Source organism: Odocoileus virginianus, chromosome 5, assembly GCF_023699985.2.
Source record: "Odocoileus virginianus isolate 20LAN1187 ecotype Illinois chromosome 5, Ovbor_1.2, whole genome shotgun sequence".
In the NCBI taxonomy this organism is placed as follows: domain Eukaryota; kingdom Metazoa; phylum Chordata; class Mammalia; order Artiodactyla; family Cervidae; genus Odocoileus; species Odocoileus virginianus.
This window is the reverse complement of record NC_069678.1, coordinates 37207424-37223462: the sequence shown is the minus strand read 5'-3', so window position 1 is coordinate 37223462 and position 16039 is coordinate 37207424. Positions and strand designations below refer to the sequence as shown.

At 39.4% G+C, this 16039-nt stretch overlaps 1 protein-coding gene across 1 annotated transcript in view; it reads left to right on the top strand.

Moving 5' to 3' along the window:
* LRRC8C (leucine rich repeat containing 8 VRAC subunit C) overlaps positions 1–16039 on the top strand; it is a 92065-nt gene that overhangs the window by 44151 nt on the left and 31875 nt on the right. The window contains exon 2 of the mRNA XM_070467795.1: positions 11183–11324. Coding sequence (XP_070323896.1) covers positions 11187–11324 — 138 coding nt within the window. The 5' untranslated portion in view covers positions 11183–11186. The remainder of the gene's footprint in view (positions 1–11182; positions 11325–16039) is intronic.

Sequence of the window (16039 nt, the reverse complement as noted above, 5' to 3'; positions counted from 1 at the left end):
TGTCTTTACTACAAAATGCTCAGTTGGTTGTGTGTATCTGTTTATGACGATGTTTGTATGTTTAGGCCTCTTTGAATTTAACAAAAATGTGTTGAGGGTCTGTTCTAAGACATTGTGCTGTTTTCTAGAAGATACAAAGATCAACAAGATATAAATGCTTTCCTCCATGAAATAAAAACAGCAACCTCTTTAAATGCACCATTGGCACTGGAAACAGTAATCAAAGAAGATCAATTACAATTCATAATGCACATTCTCCTAGAAGCGTACACAGGGATGAGGCAGGAACTTTGTCTGTTTTATACCCCCAGCACCTTGACATATCTTAAATTTTATATTTTTAGTGTACATTTTAATATACATTTTAATATATATTTCTTATAATGCTATAATTATTTATAGCAAGTACATAAGTAAATGAATTATGCTTGTGGGAGAAAAATAAGCTACTGATAAAAGTACATAACAAATTTTTAGTAAATTAAAAGCTTATGACTATGCTAAAGATAACTGGATACTGGTGTGTAAAGCAATAGCCTTGTGATACATGGTCTGAAGCAGTGATTAAAGGGTTTTTCTTTAAATATGGGAAGGATATAATGAGAAAAAGGTTATAATTATATCTTAATTGACAAAGAGAGAACTAAAATTGCCAACTAAAATAATGTTTAAAATATTTTTGTTTATTTGGCTGCACTGGGTCTTTGTTGCAGTACGGGGCATCTTTTATTAATAGTTGCGATCTCTTAGCTGCTGTGTGAGAACGGTTAGTTGCAGCATGTGGGATCTGCCCACGGATGGAACCCGGGTCCCTGCATTGGGAACATAGAGTCTTAGCCACTGGACCATCAGGGAAGTCCCCAAGGAGTAATTTTTGTTCCCTACCACTCTTAGAAAAACAGGTTAAGCTCATTCTTGAACGCTTCCCAAATAATGTGATTGGGCCCTTAATTTAACACATAACATCGTGGAAATATTCAAGGAGATGATAGTACCAAAGTCTCCACTGGGTTGTCAGATCAACTTGCATTTGGGTCTAAAGTTCTCATTTATGGGACTGTAACAGCAGTAGAGCTTAAGAATCCTTTAAATATATTTTTCATTTTATGTTTTCAAAGAGAGACATAAAACAAGAAATTCTATTTAAGCCATTTGTTTCTTAGTATATATTTTAGATTCTTTGCATTCAGATCAACATGATGTATTATTGACTAAGAGCTGTAGAGTAAGAGGTAAGGTTTGATTAGGAGTCAAGACACCATGAGCTGTGTTCCTTGGGCAAGTCACAAAATCTCTTGGCTCAAGTTTTTACTCATGAAATGAGAGTTATGGAGTGGATGACTTCTGAAAGTGCCTTTCAGATTCTGAACAGTTATAACCCACCTCTGAGTTTCTTTAAATTAAATAGATTTCTGTAGAACCAAATAATCATGGTCTTCTTTAGTGGATTTTTCTAAAATAATTTTTGTCATGTATACTGCAGTTGCAGAGTAAAATACAATCCAGAGTCATGCTCTCCTAAGAGAGAAATAAATCACTTTTATATAATTAGGAAATTTGGCTTTTTGTCTTGTTTTTTATTTCCATCTTTGCATTGCTAAAGGAAAAGTAATTTGTTTTATAATTGATGCTTTGAGCATATTCTGATGACTTTATTTTGATTAGTGCTGCTGAAAAGAACCCATAAATAAATCATGGTATTCCTATGCTCTTTCTCTTTTGCACTCCTCTGCCACTGGCCTTGGCTGTGCCAACGTCAAGGCCCTGCACTGTGGGATCTTCCTCCCGTGACAATACTTAGACACGCGCTTTGCTTTTATAATCATTATTTCCAAACCAAAAGGCAATCGCCCCTCCTATCTTTACCAGAATTACTAGTTATTCAGTAATTTATTCAGCAAATATTGAGTGCCTACCATATGTCAAGCAATATTTTCTAGGTGCTGGGACACATCAATATACAAAATAGAGTTGAAAAGAAAATTCCTGTCATCATGAAACTTACATTCTTTTAGGGGAGACAGACAATACATTAAGGAATGTATAATTTTTGGCAGATGGGGTGTGGGATGTAAGAGATGAAGAAGACTGAAGGATGACTCCAAAAATTTTGGTCTAAGCAACTGGATAGACGTAGTTGCCATCAAGGGAGGAACGTTGCTAGAGGAACAGGGCTTTGCCAGGGATAGGAGAGGTAGGGATGAGGAGAGGGAACTAGAGTTGGTTCCAGACATCCCGAGTTTAATGTGTCTACTGGGTGTCCAGATGGAGATATCAAGTTGGCAGCTGAGTCCACCATTTAAAGCATGATGACTTGATGTGCTCACAAGGGAGTAAATGAGGTAGGGAAGAGAACTGGAACAAAGACTAAACACTGGGCACGTCAAGGCCAGAGGTCAGGGAGGTGAGAAAACAGTCACGGAGTTAAAGAAGGAACAGCATGGAAAACAGGAGGAAAACCTAAAGGCTATAGCATTCTGAAAGCTAAGTAGAGAATGTCATTTTATACCAGATGCCTCAGATGGAGCAGGTCAGCTGGGGCTGAGAACTGACCATTAGATACAGTTAGCCACACAGATGAATTATATATGTGGGTTTCTTTCCTGTAGAAGTCACATTTGTTGTGCTCAGGAATTATTGACTTTTTAACACTCATTTTTGTAAGGGGCCACTCACTGTGTTATTGATGTGATTACTAGGATTACTTAGAATTGGCTGTTGTTTTCTTGGGTGGTACTATACTGTCTAATGTCTAATGCTATTTTCCAACAGCCAGAAAAATGTGAGATAGCAATAGTAGTATATACCCACCTAATAGCCATTGGAAAACAGTGTTAGCAATCAGATTTGAATCAGAGTAGAATATATTTAATATTCTTAAAGTCATGGGTAATAAATAGAGTAGAATTTGTTCTGTATAATTAATTCTAGAGAAGAAGATATTAAAATTCTCCTGAGATGGAGAAGAAGACATTGTTTCAGGGAGAACCAAATAAATGAAAAAAATAAACTCTGGGTTTGCAACTAACTTAGCAATATTCTTTACAGAAAGGATTATAGATCTGTATATTTTTGAGAGGTAACATTTTATAAACAATGAAGCCTTTAAAATGAGTTTTAGTAATAAGTTTTTAAAATTTATTTATTTTAATTGGAGGCTAATTACTTTACAATATTTTAGTGGGTTTTGCCATACATTGACATGAGTCAGCCATGGGTGTACATGTGTCCCCATCCTGACCCTCCCTCCCACCTCCCTCCCCTCCCCTCCCCTCCCTCAGGGTCATCCCAGTGCACCAGCCCCGAGCACCCTGTCTCATGCATCAAACCTGGACTGCCTAGTTTTAGTAATAAGTATTTTTAGTAAAAGTAATACAAATGGATTTATGCAAAAGGATACAGAGGCGAATATATAACAATGTAAAAGTTCATGTATTTTTGATTAGGATACAAGAATCTTTTGGTTTAATTTAAAATGCCATGTTTCTACTGTGTTCATGGATTAGAAGGCTCAATATTGTCAAAATGGCTATACTACCCCAAAGCAATCTATAGATTCAATGCAATCCCTATTAAGTTACCAACGGTGTTTTTTACAGAACTAGAACAAATAATTTCACAATTTGTATGGAAATACAAAAAACCTCAAATAGCCAAAGTAATCTTGAGAAAGAAGAATGGAACTGGAGGAATCAACCTGCCTGACTTCAGACTATACTACAAAGCCACAGTCATCAAGACAGTATGGTACTGGCACAAAGACAGAAATATAGATCAATGGAACAGAATAGAAAGCCCAGAGATAAACCCACAAACCTATGGACACCTTATCTTCGACAAAGGAGGCAAGGATATACAATGGAAAAAAGACAACCTCTTTAACAAGTGGTGCTGGGAAAACTGGTCAACCACTTGTAAAAGAATGAAACTAGAACACTTTCTAACACCATACACAAAAATAAACTCAAAATGGATTGAAGATCTAAATGTAAGAACAGAAACTATAAAACTCCTAGAGGAGAACATAGGCAAAACACTCTCCAACATGAATCACAGCAGGATCCTCTATGACCCACCTCCCAGAATATTGGAAATAAAAGCAAAAATAAACAAATGGGACCTAATGAAACTTAAAAGGTTTTGCACAACAAAGGAAACTATAAGCAAGGTGAAAAGACAGCCCTCAGATTGGGAGAAAATAATAGCAAATGAAGCAACAGACAAAGGATTAATCTCAAAAATATACAAGCAACTCCTGCAGCTCAACTCCAGAAAAATAAATGACCCAATCAAAAAATGGGCCAAAGAACTCAACAGACATTTCTCCAAAGAAGACATACAGATGGCTAACAAACATATGAAAATATGCTCAACATCACTCATTTTCAGAGAAATGCAAATCAAAACCACAATGAGGTACTATTACACGCCAGTCAGGATGGCTGCTATCCAAAAGTCTACAAGCAATAAATGCTGGAGAGGGTGTGGAGAAAAGGGAACCCTCTTACACTGTTGGTGGGAGTGCAAACTAGTACAGCCACTATGGAGAACAGTGTGGAGATTTCTTAAAAAACTGGAAATAGAACTGCCATATGACCCAGCAATCCCACTTCTGGGCATACACACCGAGGAAACCAGATCTGAAAGAGACACGTGCACCCCAGTGTTCATCACAGCACTGTTTATAATAGCCAGGACATGGAAGCAACCTAGATGCCCATCAGCAGACGAATGGGTAACAAAGCTGTGGTACATATACACCATGGAATATTACTCAGCCATTAAAAAGAATTCATTTGAATCAGTTCTGAGATGGATGAAACTGGAGCCCATTATACAAAGTGAAGTAAGCCAGAAAGATAAAGACCATTACAGCATACTAACACATATATATGGAATTTAGAAAGATGGTAATGATAACCCTATATGTAAAACAGAAAAAGAAACACAGATATACAGAACAGACTTTTGGACTCTGTGGGAGAAGGTGAGGGTGGGATGTTTCGAGAGAACAGCATCGAAACATGTATATTATCTAGGGTGAAACAGATCACCAGCCCAGGTTGGATGCATGAGACAAGTGCTCAGGCCTTGTGCACTGGAAAGACCCAGAAGAATTGGGTGGAGGGGGGTGGGGGGGGTGGGAATCGGGATGGGGAATACATGTAACTCCATGGCTGATTCATGTCAATGTATGACAAAACCCACTACAATATTGTAAAGTAATTAGCCTCCAACTAATAAAAGTAAATGAAAAAAAAATAAATAAAATGCCATGTTTCTAAAGGCATTATCAGATAAGCAAAAATCTTACATAGTAAGTTAGAAATTAGAGTTGGAAGAAATATTAATATAATCACTTATATTTCTAAAATAGGAAAATATATATATAAATAGAATTATCCTGATTGATCTTTAGGGGAAAAAACTATGTAAACTTAGCAGTTTATTCAGAAGTGGCTTCTTCAACTTGAAATGATAACTCTCAAAATGTCACAGATCATTTGGAAAGTACGATGATAATGAAAGAGAAATTGTGTTGTCACCATAATGCACAAGGAGGGGAGGAAGGGAACGTATATATAATCTTGTCTGATTTGTGCTATTGTATGGCAGAAACCAACACAGCAATTTTAAAAGGTTTTAAAATATTGAAATAAAAAATGGGGGAAAGCACTGAAATTGGTGAAAGAACACAAAACTTTTTTTCAGTTAAGCAAGTGCAAGATTCCTTTACCTTCTCTTTAGTTTCAGAGGTTTTAAGTCATTTCCTATATTTCCTCTCTTCCCCCTGCTTTAGTTTCAGAGGTTTTAAGTCATTTCCTATATTTCCTCTCTTCCCCCTGCTTTTTTTTTTGCCTCGAAAATAATCCCAAGGATTAAATCTGTGCTGGATATTGGCTTTGAGCCTTGTGATATGTTAAAACAATAAAGTCTATATGTGTGTGTTATACATGGTTCCACATACATTTATATGTAGTATGTGTGTACATACATATAAGAGCATGTACATACCACATGCACATACACACACAAACTTACCCTAAAGAGGTTAAGTACATTAAGAGTAGAGGTATAACACTAAAAGTCTGTTTCACCTTGACTGTTTCCTCTGATAAACCCTCTTAACTAGGCTGTACCAGTATTAGGAAGCAGTAGACAATACTTAAGTTTCCTAGATTGCTTAGTTTGTCTTTATTTTCCACATTAAGAGAATGATGCCAATGAACCGGAGAGCCTCGCTGTTATGAGTGCCCTAGGCCTTTGCTTTTTCAAGGCGAGTCACAGAAGGAACAGTGAACCTCTACCTCAGTGGTTCTCAAAGTGCAGTTCGTGGAACACCAGTCACCTACACATTTTTTAGGGAGTCCACAAGATCAAAGATCAAACCAGTCAATCTTAAAGGAAATCAGTCCTGAATATTCATTGGAAGGACTGATGCTGAAGCTGAAACGCCAATACTTTGGCCACCTGATGCAAAGAACTGACTCATTTGAAAAGACCCTGATGCTGGGAAAGATTGAAGGCAGGAGCAGAAGCGGGCAACAGAGGATGAGATGGTTGGATGGCGTCACTGACTTGATGGACGTGAATTTGAGCAAGCTCCGGAAGTTGGTGATGGACAGGGAAGCCTGGCGTGCTGCAGTCAATGGGGTCGCAAAGAGTCGGACACAACTGAGCGACTGAATTGAACTGAACTGACAAGATCAAAACTAGTTTTTAATGCCAAGATATTTCTTGCATTTTTCATTGATGGTAAAAAATCATTGGTGGGTAAGTCATCTTAATGTGAATCAAGGTAGAGGCACCAAATTCTACTGTATTCCTCATTGGCACACATTTACAACTTAAAAGAAAAAAATGCCAGTTTTATTTAATGTCCTGGTTGAATCCATAAAAATTATTACTTTAATAAATCTTGACCCTTGACTACAAATTGTAATAATACATGATGTGATGAAAGGGAAGAATACATAAAGCACTTCTGCTGAATTCCAAGTACAGTAGGTAGGTATCTCAAGGGAAACCTTTATTTGAGTTGAAAGTTGAATTAGCCACTTTATCATAATGTACCATTTTTAACTGAATAAAACAACTGATATTCAGACTTGAGTATGTGGAGGATAATTTCTCAAAATGAATGAAGCAAACTTGACATTTCAAGGGGAACTACATAATATTTGCTGCCACAAATAAAATTCAAACTTTCAAGCGATGATTAGAATTTTGGAAAATTTATACACCACCAAGAGCTTGACAGGCTCCAGTTACTTAAAAAAATTTCTGATGAAAGCATTAGTGATTTCAATGAATGTGATTTCTAAGTATAATTTGTCAGCATTTGGAAAATCTGCATGACTGAGTGATTCAGTATTTTCCATATGTTCCAAATGACCAATGTCATTACCAAATCATATACGGATAAAAGATCCATTCAAAGTACAAGACAGATGAATGAGTTTTAACAGCAAGGAGTTTGAAAAGTTCATTAATACAGTTTTCAGGCTCCATACTGCAACTTACCAAGTTAATTTGATATATTAGCAAATTATAATTATCCACAGTTATATGAAAAGTCTGTTAAGATAGTCTTTCCTTCTCTAACTGCATATATATTTGATTCATAAATTTCAATCAAATCAACATATCAGAGCAGACTGAATGAAGAAGCAGATATGAGAATCCAGTTATTTTCTATTAAGTCCACTGGTAAAGAGATTTGCAAAAATGTGAAACAATGCCATTATTCTCATTAATGGTTTTTGTTTTAGAGAGTATAGTTATCTTTATAATAACAATTTATGTTAACCTGGAATGGGTTAATTATTTTTAAATGAGTTAATATATATATTTTTAAAATCTCATTTTAATTTCTAATGTAGTAAGTATTGATAGGTATCACCCACCTAAAACGTGCTCTTTGAGGTCCTCCTCCTACATTTTAGGACACGAAGGGATTCCCAAGGTCAAAAATCTTGAGAACCACAGCTCTACATTGGTGTATTTTATTCCTGAAATTGTTCCTGGCTTCAGAGAGCAAGCCCAGTTCCTTCCAAGGTATACAGGAAACTTATCATGAAGGAGACAATAACCAAATCTATCAAAAGATGTAAACTATAGCACAAGGACCGTACTTGTTAGTGCTGTCACTGCAGCTGGCTCGGGTCACTCCTAATCTGATTAGGTGAGCCCTGCTCTGTGAACAAGCATCTGAATCGACTCATCCATTTAACAGACAGTTGCTCAGGGCCTCTTGTTTTCCAGGCACTGTGGTAAGTGATGGGGGTGCAAAATAGAACAAAACAGTAGCTTCTAGGCAGAAAGTGGAAGTTAAGATGAGTTTTAGTGCCTGTCTGTGACTGCCACTGGACAGCTGTGACTAGAAAACGTTTGGGGCCATCAGATTATAATGATCCATTGAGAAGAAAAAGGTCCTAAAGTGTCAGGAAAATCAAACTTTGGACTAGTCTGAAATGTTAATAACACTAGGAGTAGGTGACGTTATTTAGTTCGGGTGGCTTGCCTGAAACATGTTTTAAAAACACACACCTATATGATAACATATAGGTTCTCCCTTCAAGAAGCTTGCAACCCAGTGGTGGTGAACAAAGTGGAATTAAGAAAGTTGTGTTTCAGTAAAATGAGGAAATTTTATCAAATGCTGCACAGATGTCAAGTGGGTAGATCATAGGTAAAAGGAACGCCAAGCGGTTGGATTTTCCATGTTGTGTTAAGACAAATTACTGCTTAAGAAGAAGTCAGGTAAAGCAGTGAGATGAAATGGAACATATTATAATAATTTCCAAAGATAAACACTAGTGAACCCAAATAGGAGGCTTTCATTTCTTTAGGCTGTTTATGGTACAGCCTTGAATTCATTATTAGGAAAGAGAAGATCCAGGAAACAAAAAGGCTTGGGAAAACAAGCACCAAATGTACCCTTTCCCTGCTCTTTAATCAGACAACATAACAAGGGCAGCTGTAAAGAGCGAGATTATTGGATCCAAAGATGGCAAAAAAGACCGGTTTTTTTGGCCCTCACTGGCCGCCCTTTTTCCTTGCCGTGAGATAAGGAAAAAATGTTTCTTCTCTTTTCATGTGTTTGTTAGCCATCTGTATGTCTTCCTTGGAGAAATGTCTGTTGAGTTCTTTGGCCCATTTTTTGATTGGGTCATTTATTTTTCTGGAGTTGAGCTGGAGGAGTTGCTTGTATATTTTTGAGATTAATCCTTTGTCTGTTGCTTCGTTTGCTATTATTTTCTCCCAATCTGAGGGCTGTCTTTTCACCTTGCTTATAGTTTCCTTTGTTGTGCAAAAGCTTTTAAGTTTCATTAGGTCCCATTTGTTTATTTTTGCTTTTATTTCTAAAATTCTGGGATGTGGGCCATAGAGGATCCTGCTGTGATTTATGTCAGAGAGTGTTTTGCCTGTGTTCATCGCAGTACTGTTTATAATAGCCAGGACATGGAAGCAACCCAGATGCCCATCAGCAGACGAATGGATGAGGAAGCTGTGGTACATATACACCATGAAATATTACTCAGCCATTAAAAAGAATTCATTTGAATCAGTTCTAATGAGATGGATGAAACTGGAGCCCATTATACAGAGCGAAGTAAGCCAGAAAGATAAAGACCATTACAGTATACTAACACATATATATGGACTTTAGAAAGATGGTAATGATAACCCTATATGCAAAACAGATAAAGAGACTCAGTTGTATAGAACAGACTTGTGGACTCTGGGAGAAGGCGAGGGTGGGATGTTTCAAGAGAACAGCATTGAAGCATGTATGTTATCTAGGGTGAAACAGATCACCAACCCAGGTTGGGTGCATGAGACAAGTGCTCGGGCCTGGTGCACTGGGAAATCCCAAAGGGATTGGGTGGAGAGGGAGGTGGGAGGGGGGACTGGGATGGGGAATACATGTAAATCCATAGCTGATTCATTTCAATGTATGACAAAAACTGCTGTAATGATGTAAAGTGGTTAGCCTCCAACTAATAAAAATAAATGGAAAAATAAAAAAATAAATAAATAAATAAAATATATGGGGAAAAAAAGAAAAAAATGTTTCTTCTCCCAGTAGCCAGATGATTAACTTGAAGTCTTAAATCATAATACAGGCAATGGGGTTAAGCAAAAGATAGAACAGTGCAGGTGAAGGAAAGGATGTGTCTCTTTTTCCCACAGCCTCAGTATACCCTATTCATCTTCTGTCATTCAGAGAGAGAGGCTGGGGCTTCCCTGGTGACACAGTGGTAAAAAAAAAAAAAAAAAAAAAAACCATCTGCAATGTAAGAGATGAAGGCTTAATACCTGGGTCAGGAAGATCCCCTGGAGGAGGAAATGGCAACCCACTCCAGCATTCTTGCCTGGGAAATCCCATGGACAGAGAAGCCTGGCAGGGCTAGGCTGCAGAAGAGTCAGACATGACTGAGTGAGTAAACAACAACAAACAACAGATGTTTCCAGGGAAAATTGACTTCTCAGAGGATAAGTTTGAGGTTCACAGTGAAATATAAAATGTGTAGGAAATAGAGGGGGGAAAAAATCGAGTCAAAAAATCACAGGGACCAAAAAAAAAAATAGGAGGGCAAAAAAAAAAAAGTTCTCCCCAATACCTCTTCCCCGCATGAGATGATCCCATTTATAAGGACATTATTAGTGGCAAAGTCGTTTGCCTTTCAGGACTTAGTAAATAATTAATACAAACCAATGCTGAGGTTTACACTTTAAAAATAATTCAAAGCAAAAAACTCCAAGATGACGAGCTAAATAGGAAAAACATTTTAAAGGATGGGCTGTGCTCTTTCTGGCATCTTCTGGCTCTTTCTGGCATATCTTTCTGACATTAGGGGAAAGGGAGAGATCAGGAAATAACAGGCAGCTTTGCTCTCTCTCTCTGGGCTTTGGCTTTGGCCCATTGGAGCTAAAGGGCACCACTGATTGCACAGGAGTTAGTAAATGTGTTTGCTGTTTCCATGTGGGGCTCCTTATTTCCTCAAGGGGTGGATTTCTCAATGACTTGTTAAAACCCTAAAGTACAGTGACAGCTCATGGACTGATTGAGACCACTGAATACGACAGGTTGGAGCAGAATTTTCAAATGCTATGAACAATGCAGTATGCTGTGTGTAAAGATAAATGAATTCACCAGTCACCTCTCTTTTCTCAGAAACATGATTCCGGTGACAGAGTTCCGGCAGTTCTCTGAGCAGCAGCCTGCCTTCCGGGTGCTGAAGCCATGGTGGGATGTGTTTACCGATTACCTGTCTGTGGCCATGCTGATGATCGGTGTGTTCGGATGCACTTTGCAGGTAGGTCAAGAAAGAGGCAGAGCAAGACACTAAGCCATCGAAACCTCTTAAAAAAGTGTGTGATTTTTAACCATGTATACATTCGTTGCTCTTTCTCTGTTTGCATGTGGTATTTATAATCATGGCAGGGAGCCTGAAGCCTAATTTCCTGAACTTTCCTAATAAGGTAAATACGGGTATTTGTAAGGTTTAGCTGAGTTCAAACAGCAGTTGAGTATAGTCAAGTAATATTTGATGTCATGAATATCAAAGGGAGTCCTTTATCTTTCAAAGTTGGCTTTACGGTAAAATACAGCATATATACGCACAGTGCCATTTACGTTGTTAATATCAAGCTTTTTTCTTTATCTCTTATTTTCACTCCTAAGATTTTCTGGAAGAACTGACATTTTGATGAGATGTTTTCACACCCAGTGCTTTAGTTCTGAATTAAAATGTAACTGTATCATAATTTATTCTGTATACATACTGTACATTCATATGTTGAATCTAGATTGATTTTTTTTTTTTTTTTGGCATATCTATGTGTCAGGCACTATCCTTTGTGACCATAAGCAGTTCATTTCTAGGGGGAAACTAAACAAGCAGTCAGAACAGGTTGTGATAGAGGCTTCCAAAGAGCTCTGAGTGCAAAGCAGGGGAACCAGAGAAATGGTTGCAATATTAAAACTTGAGAGCCAGTCAGGAAGAGGGAGCTGGCAATAAAGAAAGTGCTAGGAAGAGGAAAGAAAGCTCCAGTCATGGATGTGAGAAAAGGACACGACGCCTCTGGGAGACAGTCTGTAGGACGGGCGCCCTTTGGGTGTCTTCAGTGTGATAGTTGAAGCAGCGCCTGGGAATGGAGTCAGACCAGGAGGATTCGGTTGGTGAGGTGACGTCAGGAATGGCAGTGGAAAGTGAGAGTGATGGAAACCGAGGCGCCTTTGGAAAAGGCTGACGAGGGGCAGCCCGAAGGACAGGTGGAAACCAGGAGAGGGGAGAGGCTCAGGTGTGGTCAGGGAAGGCAGGTGGTTCAACTAGCTCACAGGCTGAGGAGAGAAAAACAGCAACTAGGCCTTTAGAAACCTTAGTGCAAGTGGTTGGAAAGCTGAATGGAAGTTAAAGGCTATGGGGTAGATGGAACTTTCATGTCTTGATAGATCATCTGAGAGGAAAAGTCAGGAAAGAGGGAAGTAGCTAGAAGTTGTGCAGAGTAGAAATAAAGACCTTTTTGTTGTTGATTTTAATAATAGTTAATATCTAGTGCTTCCTAGGGTATCCCAGGTGGGTACAGTGGTGAAGAATCCACCTGCAATGCAGGAGATGCAGGTTCAGTCCCTGGGTCAGGAAGATCCCCTGGAGAAGGATATGGCTACCCACTGAAGTATTCTCATCTGGGAAATCCCATGGACAAAGGAGCCTGGTGGGCTACAGACCCTAGGGGCACAAAGAGTCGGACACGACTAAATGTCTGAGCACAGTGCTTCCTATGGGTCAGACACTCTTCTGAACACTTTACATATGTTTTAAATCATTTCATCCTCATACCAACCCTAGGATGTTCTATTATTATCCCCATTTATAGATGCAAAACTAAGGCACCAAGAGATTAGGAAAACTTCCAAGGTGACTGACGAAACCCTTGTTGAAATCCAAAGAGTTTGGCCCCAAGTCCCTGTCCTAATCCCTAACACCAGGCTGCATTTTATTTGCAGGCTGAAAATATTTTGCCCTCCTCCCCACACCAATAAAATGATGCCAGTGAAAAACTAGAGTTTGAAAGAAAGGGCATAAATTCATTCATAAATAAAACAGATGGTTGTTGAAGAACCTACTATGTGACAGGCAGTGTTGAACAGGCCAGGCATTGTCAATGCAGGAGATAAAAATAAAAAGACAAATCTCCTAGCCTTATAAAATTTAAGTTCTATGGGGAAAAAAATAAGCAAAATCAATCAGTTATACGCTGATTCACTGGAAAAGATCCTGATGCTGGAAACGATTGAGGGTGAGAGGAGAAAGGGGCGACATAGGATGAGATGGTTGAATGGCATCACTGACTTAATGGACATGAGTTTGAGCAAACTCATGGTGAAGGACAGGGAAGCCTGGCGTGCTGCAGTTCATGGGGTCGCAGAGAGTCGGACACAACTGAGTGAGTGAACAGCAGCATCAGCATACATGTTTGAAAGTAATAAGAACAATGGAAAAGAAAATAAAGCACACAAGAATGGTAGGAAGTCCCAGCAGCTGAGATTAGCACTTGAGGTTCTCAAACAGGGTGCCCTCACTGGGGAGGTGACTTGTGAAGAAGGAATTGAAGTCAGTGAGAGAGCAGCCTATCCAGATATCCGGGGAGGAGCCATCCTCTCAGAGGGAATAGATGGAGCAAAAGACACAGTGAACAAAGCAGTCACAGTACCCTTCCCCTTCTACAGAAGAAATTGACATTTGGCTTTCTCAGCTTTCTATCTCAGTTTCCCTGGAGCCTGATACAGTAGAATGTTAATTGTGTTACTAGGCGACATTGCTTATGGCATCAATGACTGCTGATTGGTCAACTACGTCTGGGCTCGGGCAATGATAAAAATGCCCGGTAGGAAGACATAGATGGGATTTCTGTGATTCTGGTGAGTCCTGTAACTGGGCATGTCCCTTGACACGTGGAATATCTATCTCCCAAGTTACAAGAGTTGTTGGCTCCTTGGGAACATAAGGCATCAAAGTGAGAGTAAATCCAGAACCTGCATACTGTGGATCTCTCTTCCTTCCACCTGAGATGATCGGGGAGGAAAAACCTGGGGAGAGACTAGCTCTTGGGCAGCAGAGTGGACCACCACACAGATAGTGAAGATTACCCCCAAAGGGAAAGAGCCTGATGCTGCCTGGCTGGTAAGCTGGGACTCCAGTCCTGTTTCCAAGTGATTCTGGAACCAAGTGAGATCTGTTGTAACACTGTAAGTTTGAATGTTGAGGTGGTGTTAACAGGCCTGAAGCAGGGGTGTTCCTCACACGCTGAGGGAAAAGCCAGGAGGCCAGTGGGCTAGAGCAGAGTGAGGAGTAGAATAATAGATTGAGGCCTGAGAGGCAACAGCTGCCAGATCTTGGAGGGCCTGGGGGCAACTGTAAATATTATCTTTGCTCTGAGTGAGATGCTCTGTGTTTGGAGGGTTGTCATTATCTGACTTAGGTTTTGACAAGACCACTGTAGGTGCTGAGAATACAGTGTAGGGGGTAAGGATGGAAACGGGGATGACCGAGAAGGCTAGTGCAATAATCCAGGCATGACACAAATCAGATGGCTTGGACTAGGAGTGAAGCTGTGGTTCTGGATATATTTTGAATGAAAAAAAAAATGAGAGTTGCTAGAAGATTGGATTGAATGAGATGAATGAGAGAAAAAGAAATCAAGAATTACTATAAGAATTTTAGGCCTGAGCCACTGGAAAAAGTTTTTTTTTCGAGCATGTTAAGTTTGAAATATGTACACAATGGAATATTACTCAGCCATTAAAAAGAATTCATTTGAATCAGTTCTAATGAGATGGATGAAACTGGAGCCCATTATACAGAGTGAAGTAAGCCAGAAAGATAAAGACCAATACAATATACTAACGCATATATATGGAATTTAGAAAGATGGTAATAATAACCCTATATGCAAAACAGTGAAAGAGACACAGATGTACAGAACAGACTTTTGGACTCTGTGGGAGAAGGTGAGGGTGGGATGTTCTCTCTCTTCAGAGAGAACAGCATTGAAACAAGTATACTATCAAGGGTGAAACAGATCACCAGCCCAGGTTTGATGCATGAGACAAGTGTTCAGGGCTGGTGCACTGGGAAGACCCAGAGGGATGGGATGGAGAGGGATGTGGGAGGGGGATCGGGATGGGGAACACATGTAAATCCATGACTGATTCATGTCAATGTATGGCAAAAACCACTACAATATTGTAAAGTAATTAGCCTCCAACTAATAAAAATAAATGAAAAAAAAGATTTAAAAAAAGTTTGAAATATGTTAAATGTCCAAGTGGAGAAGTAAGCAGTTGAATAGAAGACCCAGGAGTTGATGGTAAGAGAATGATCATCTTCAGGAGGAAGGAGGTGTTGGATCCAGGAGGGATTATCATTGATTTTGGTAGAGAGAGCACCTTCTACAAGTACAAGAATGATGGCTACAGAGACATTTTCTGCAGGGAGAGGAAAGACACAGTAAGATGAGAGTGTATGCCTTAGAGAGCTTCCACGAAGTAGAAAGTGACCCATCTGCTGAGAGATTGTGGGGGGAGGGAGGCAGCAAGACGCGGCAACAAGGTGGGTATGGATTGGGGTCCTCGAGGAAAGGGGCGGATTTTGGAATGGCAAGTTAGGGAAATAGCAGAAGGAGGGTAACATAGGTCTGTAGGAAGACTCTGCATCTGTCTTTATCACTGTGCCACGCATGACAGCAGAACTGCCGCAGGGCCTGCTTATTAACAAGCGCAGGAGTTTCTCTTGTTTACTTATTCCATCGTAGAAAAGGGAAACCACAGAGCATCTATAAGAACTAGTAGCTAACTTGGAACAAAATAAATGAAAACGGGAGTGTGTACCTATGACAGTGCCATGATGAACATCATTTATGGAAATGGCTGCTGTGAGTTCAAGCACAACTTAAGTATCTCTTCCCGAGCCCTGGTCAGAACCATCTTCCTAGAGCACAGTCCCCTTCATGTCTCTCTGCTACACAG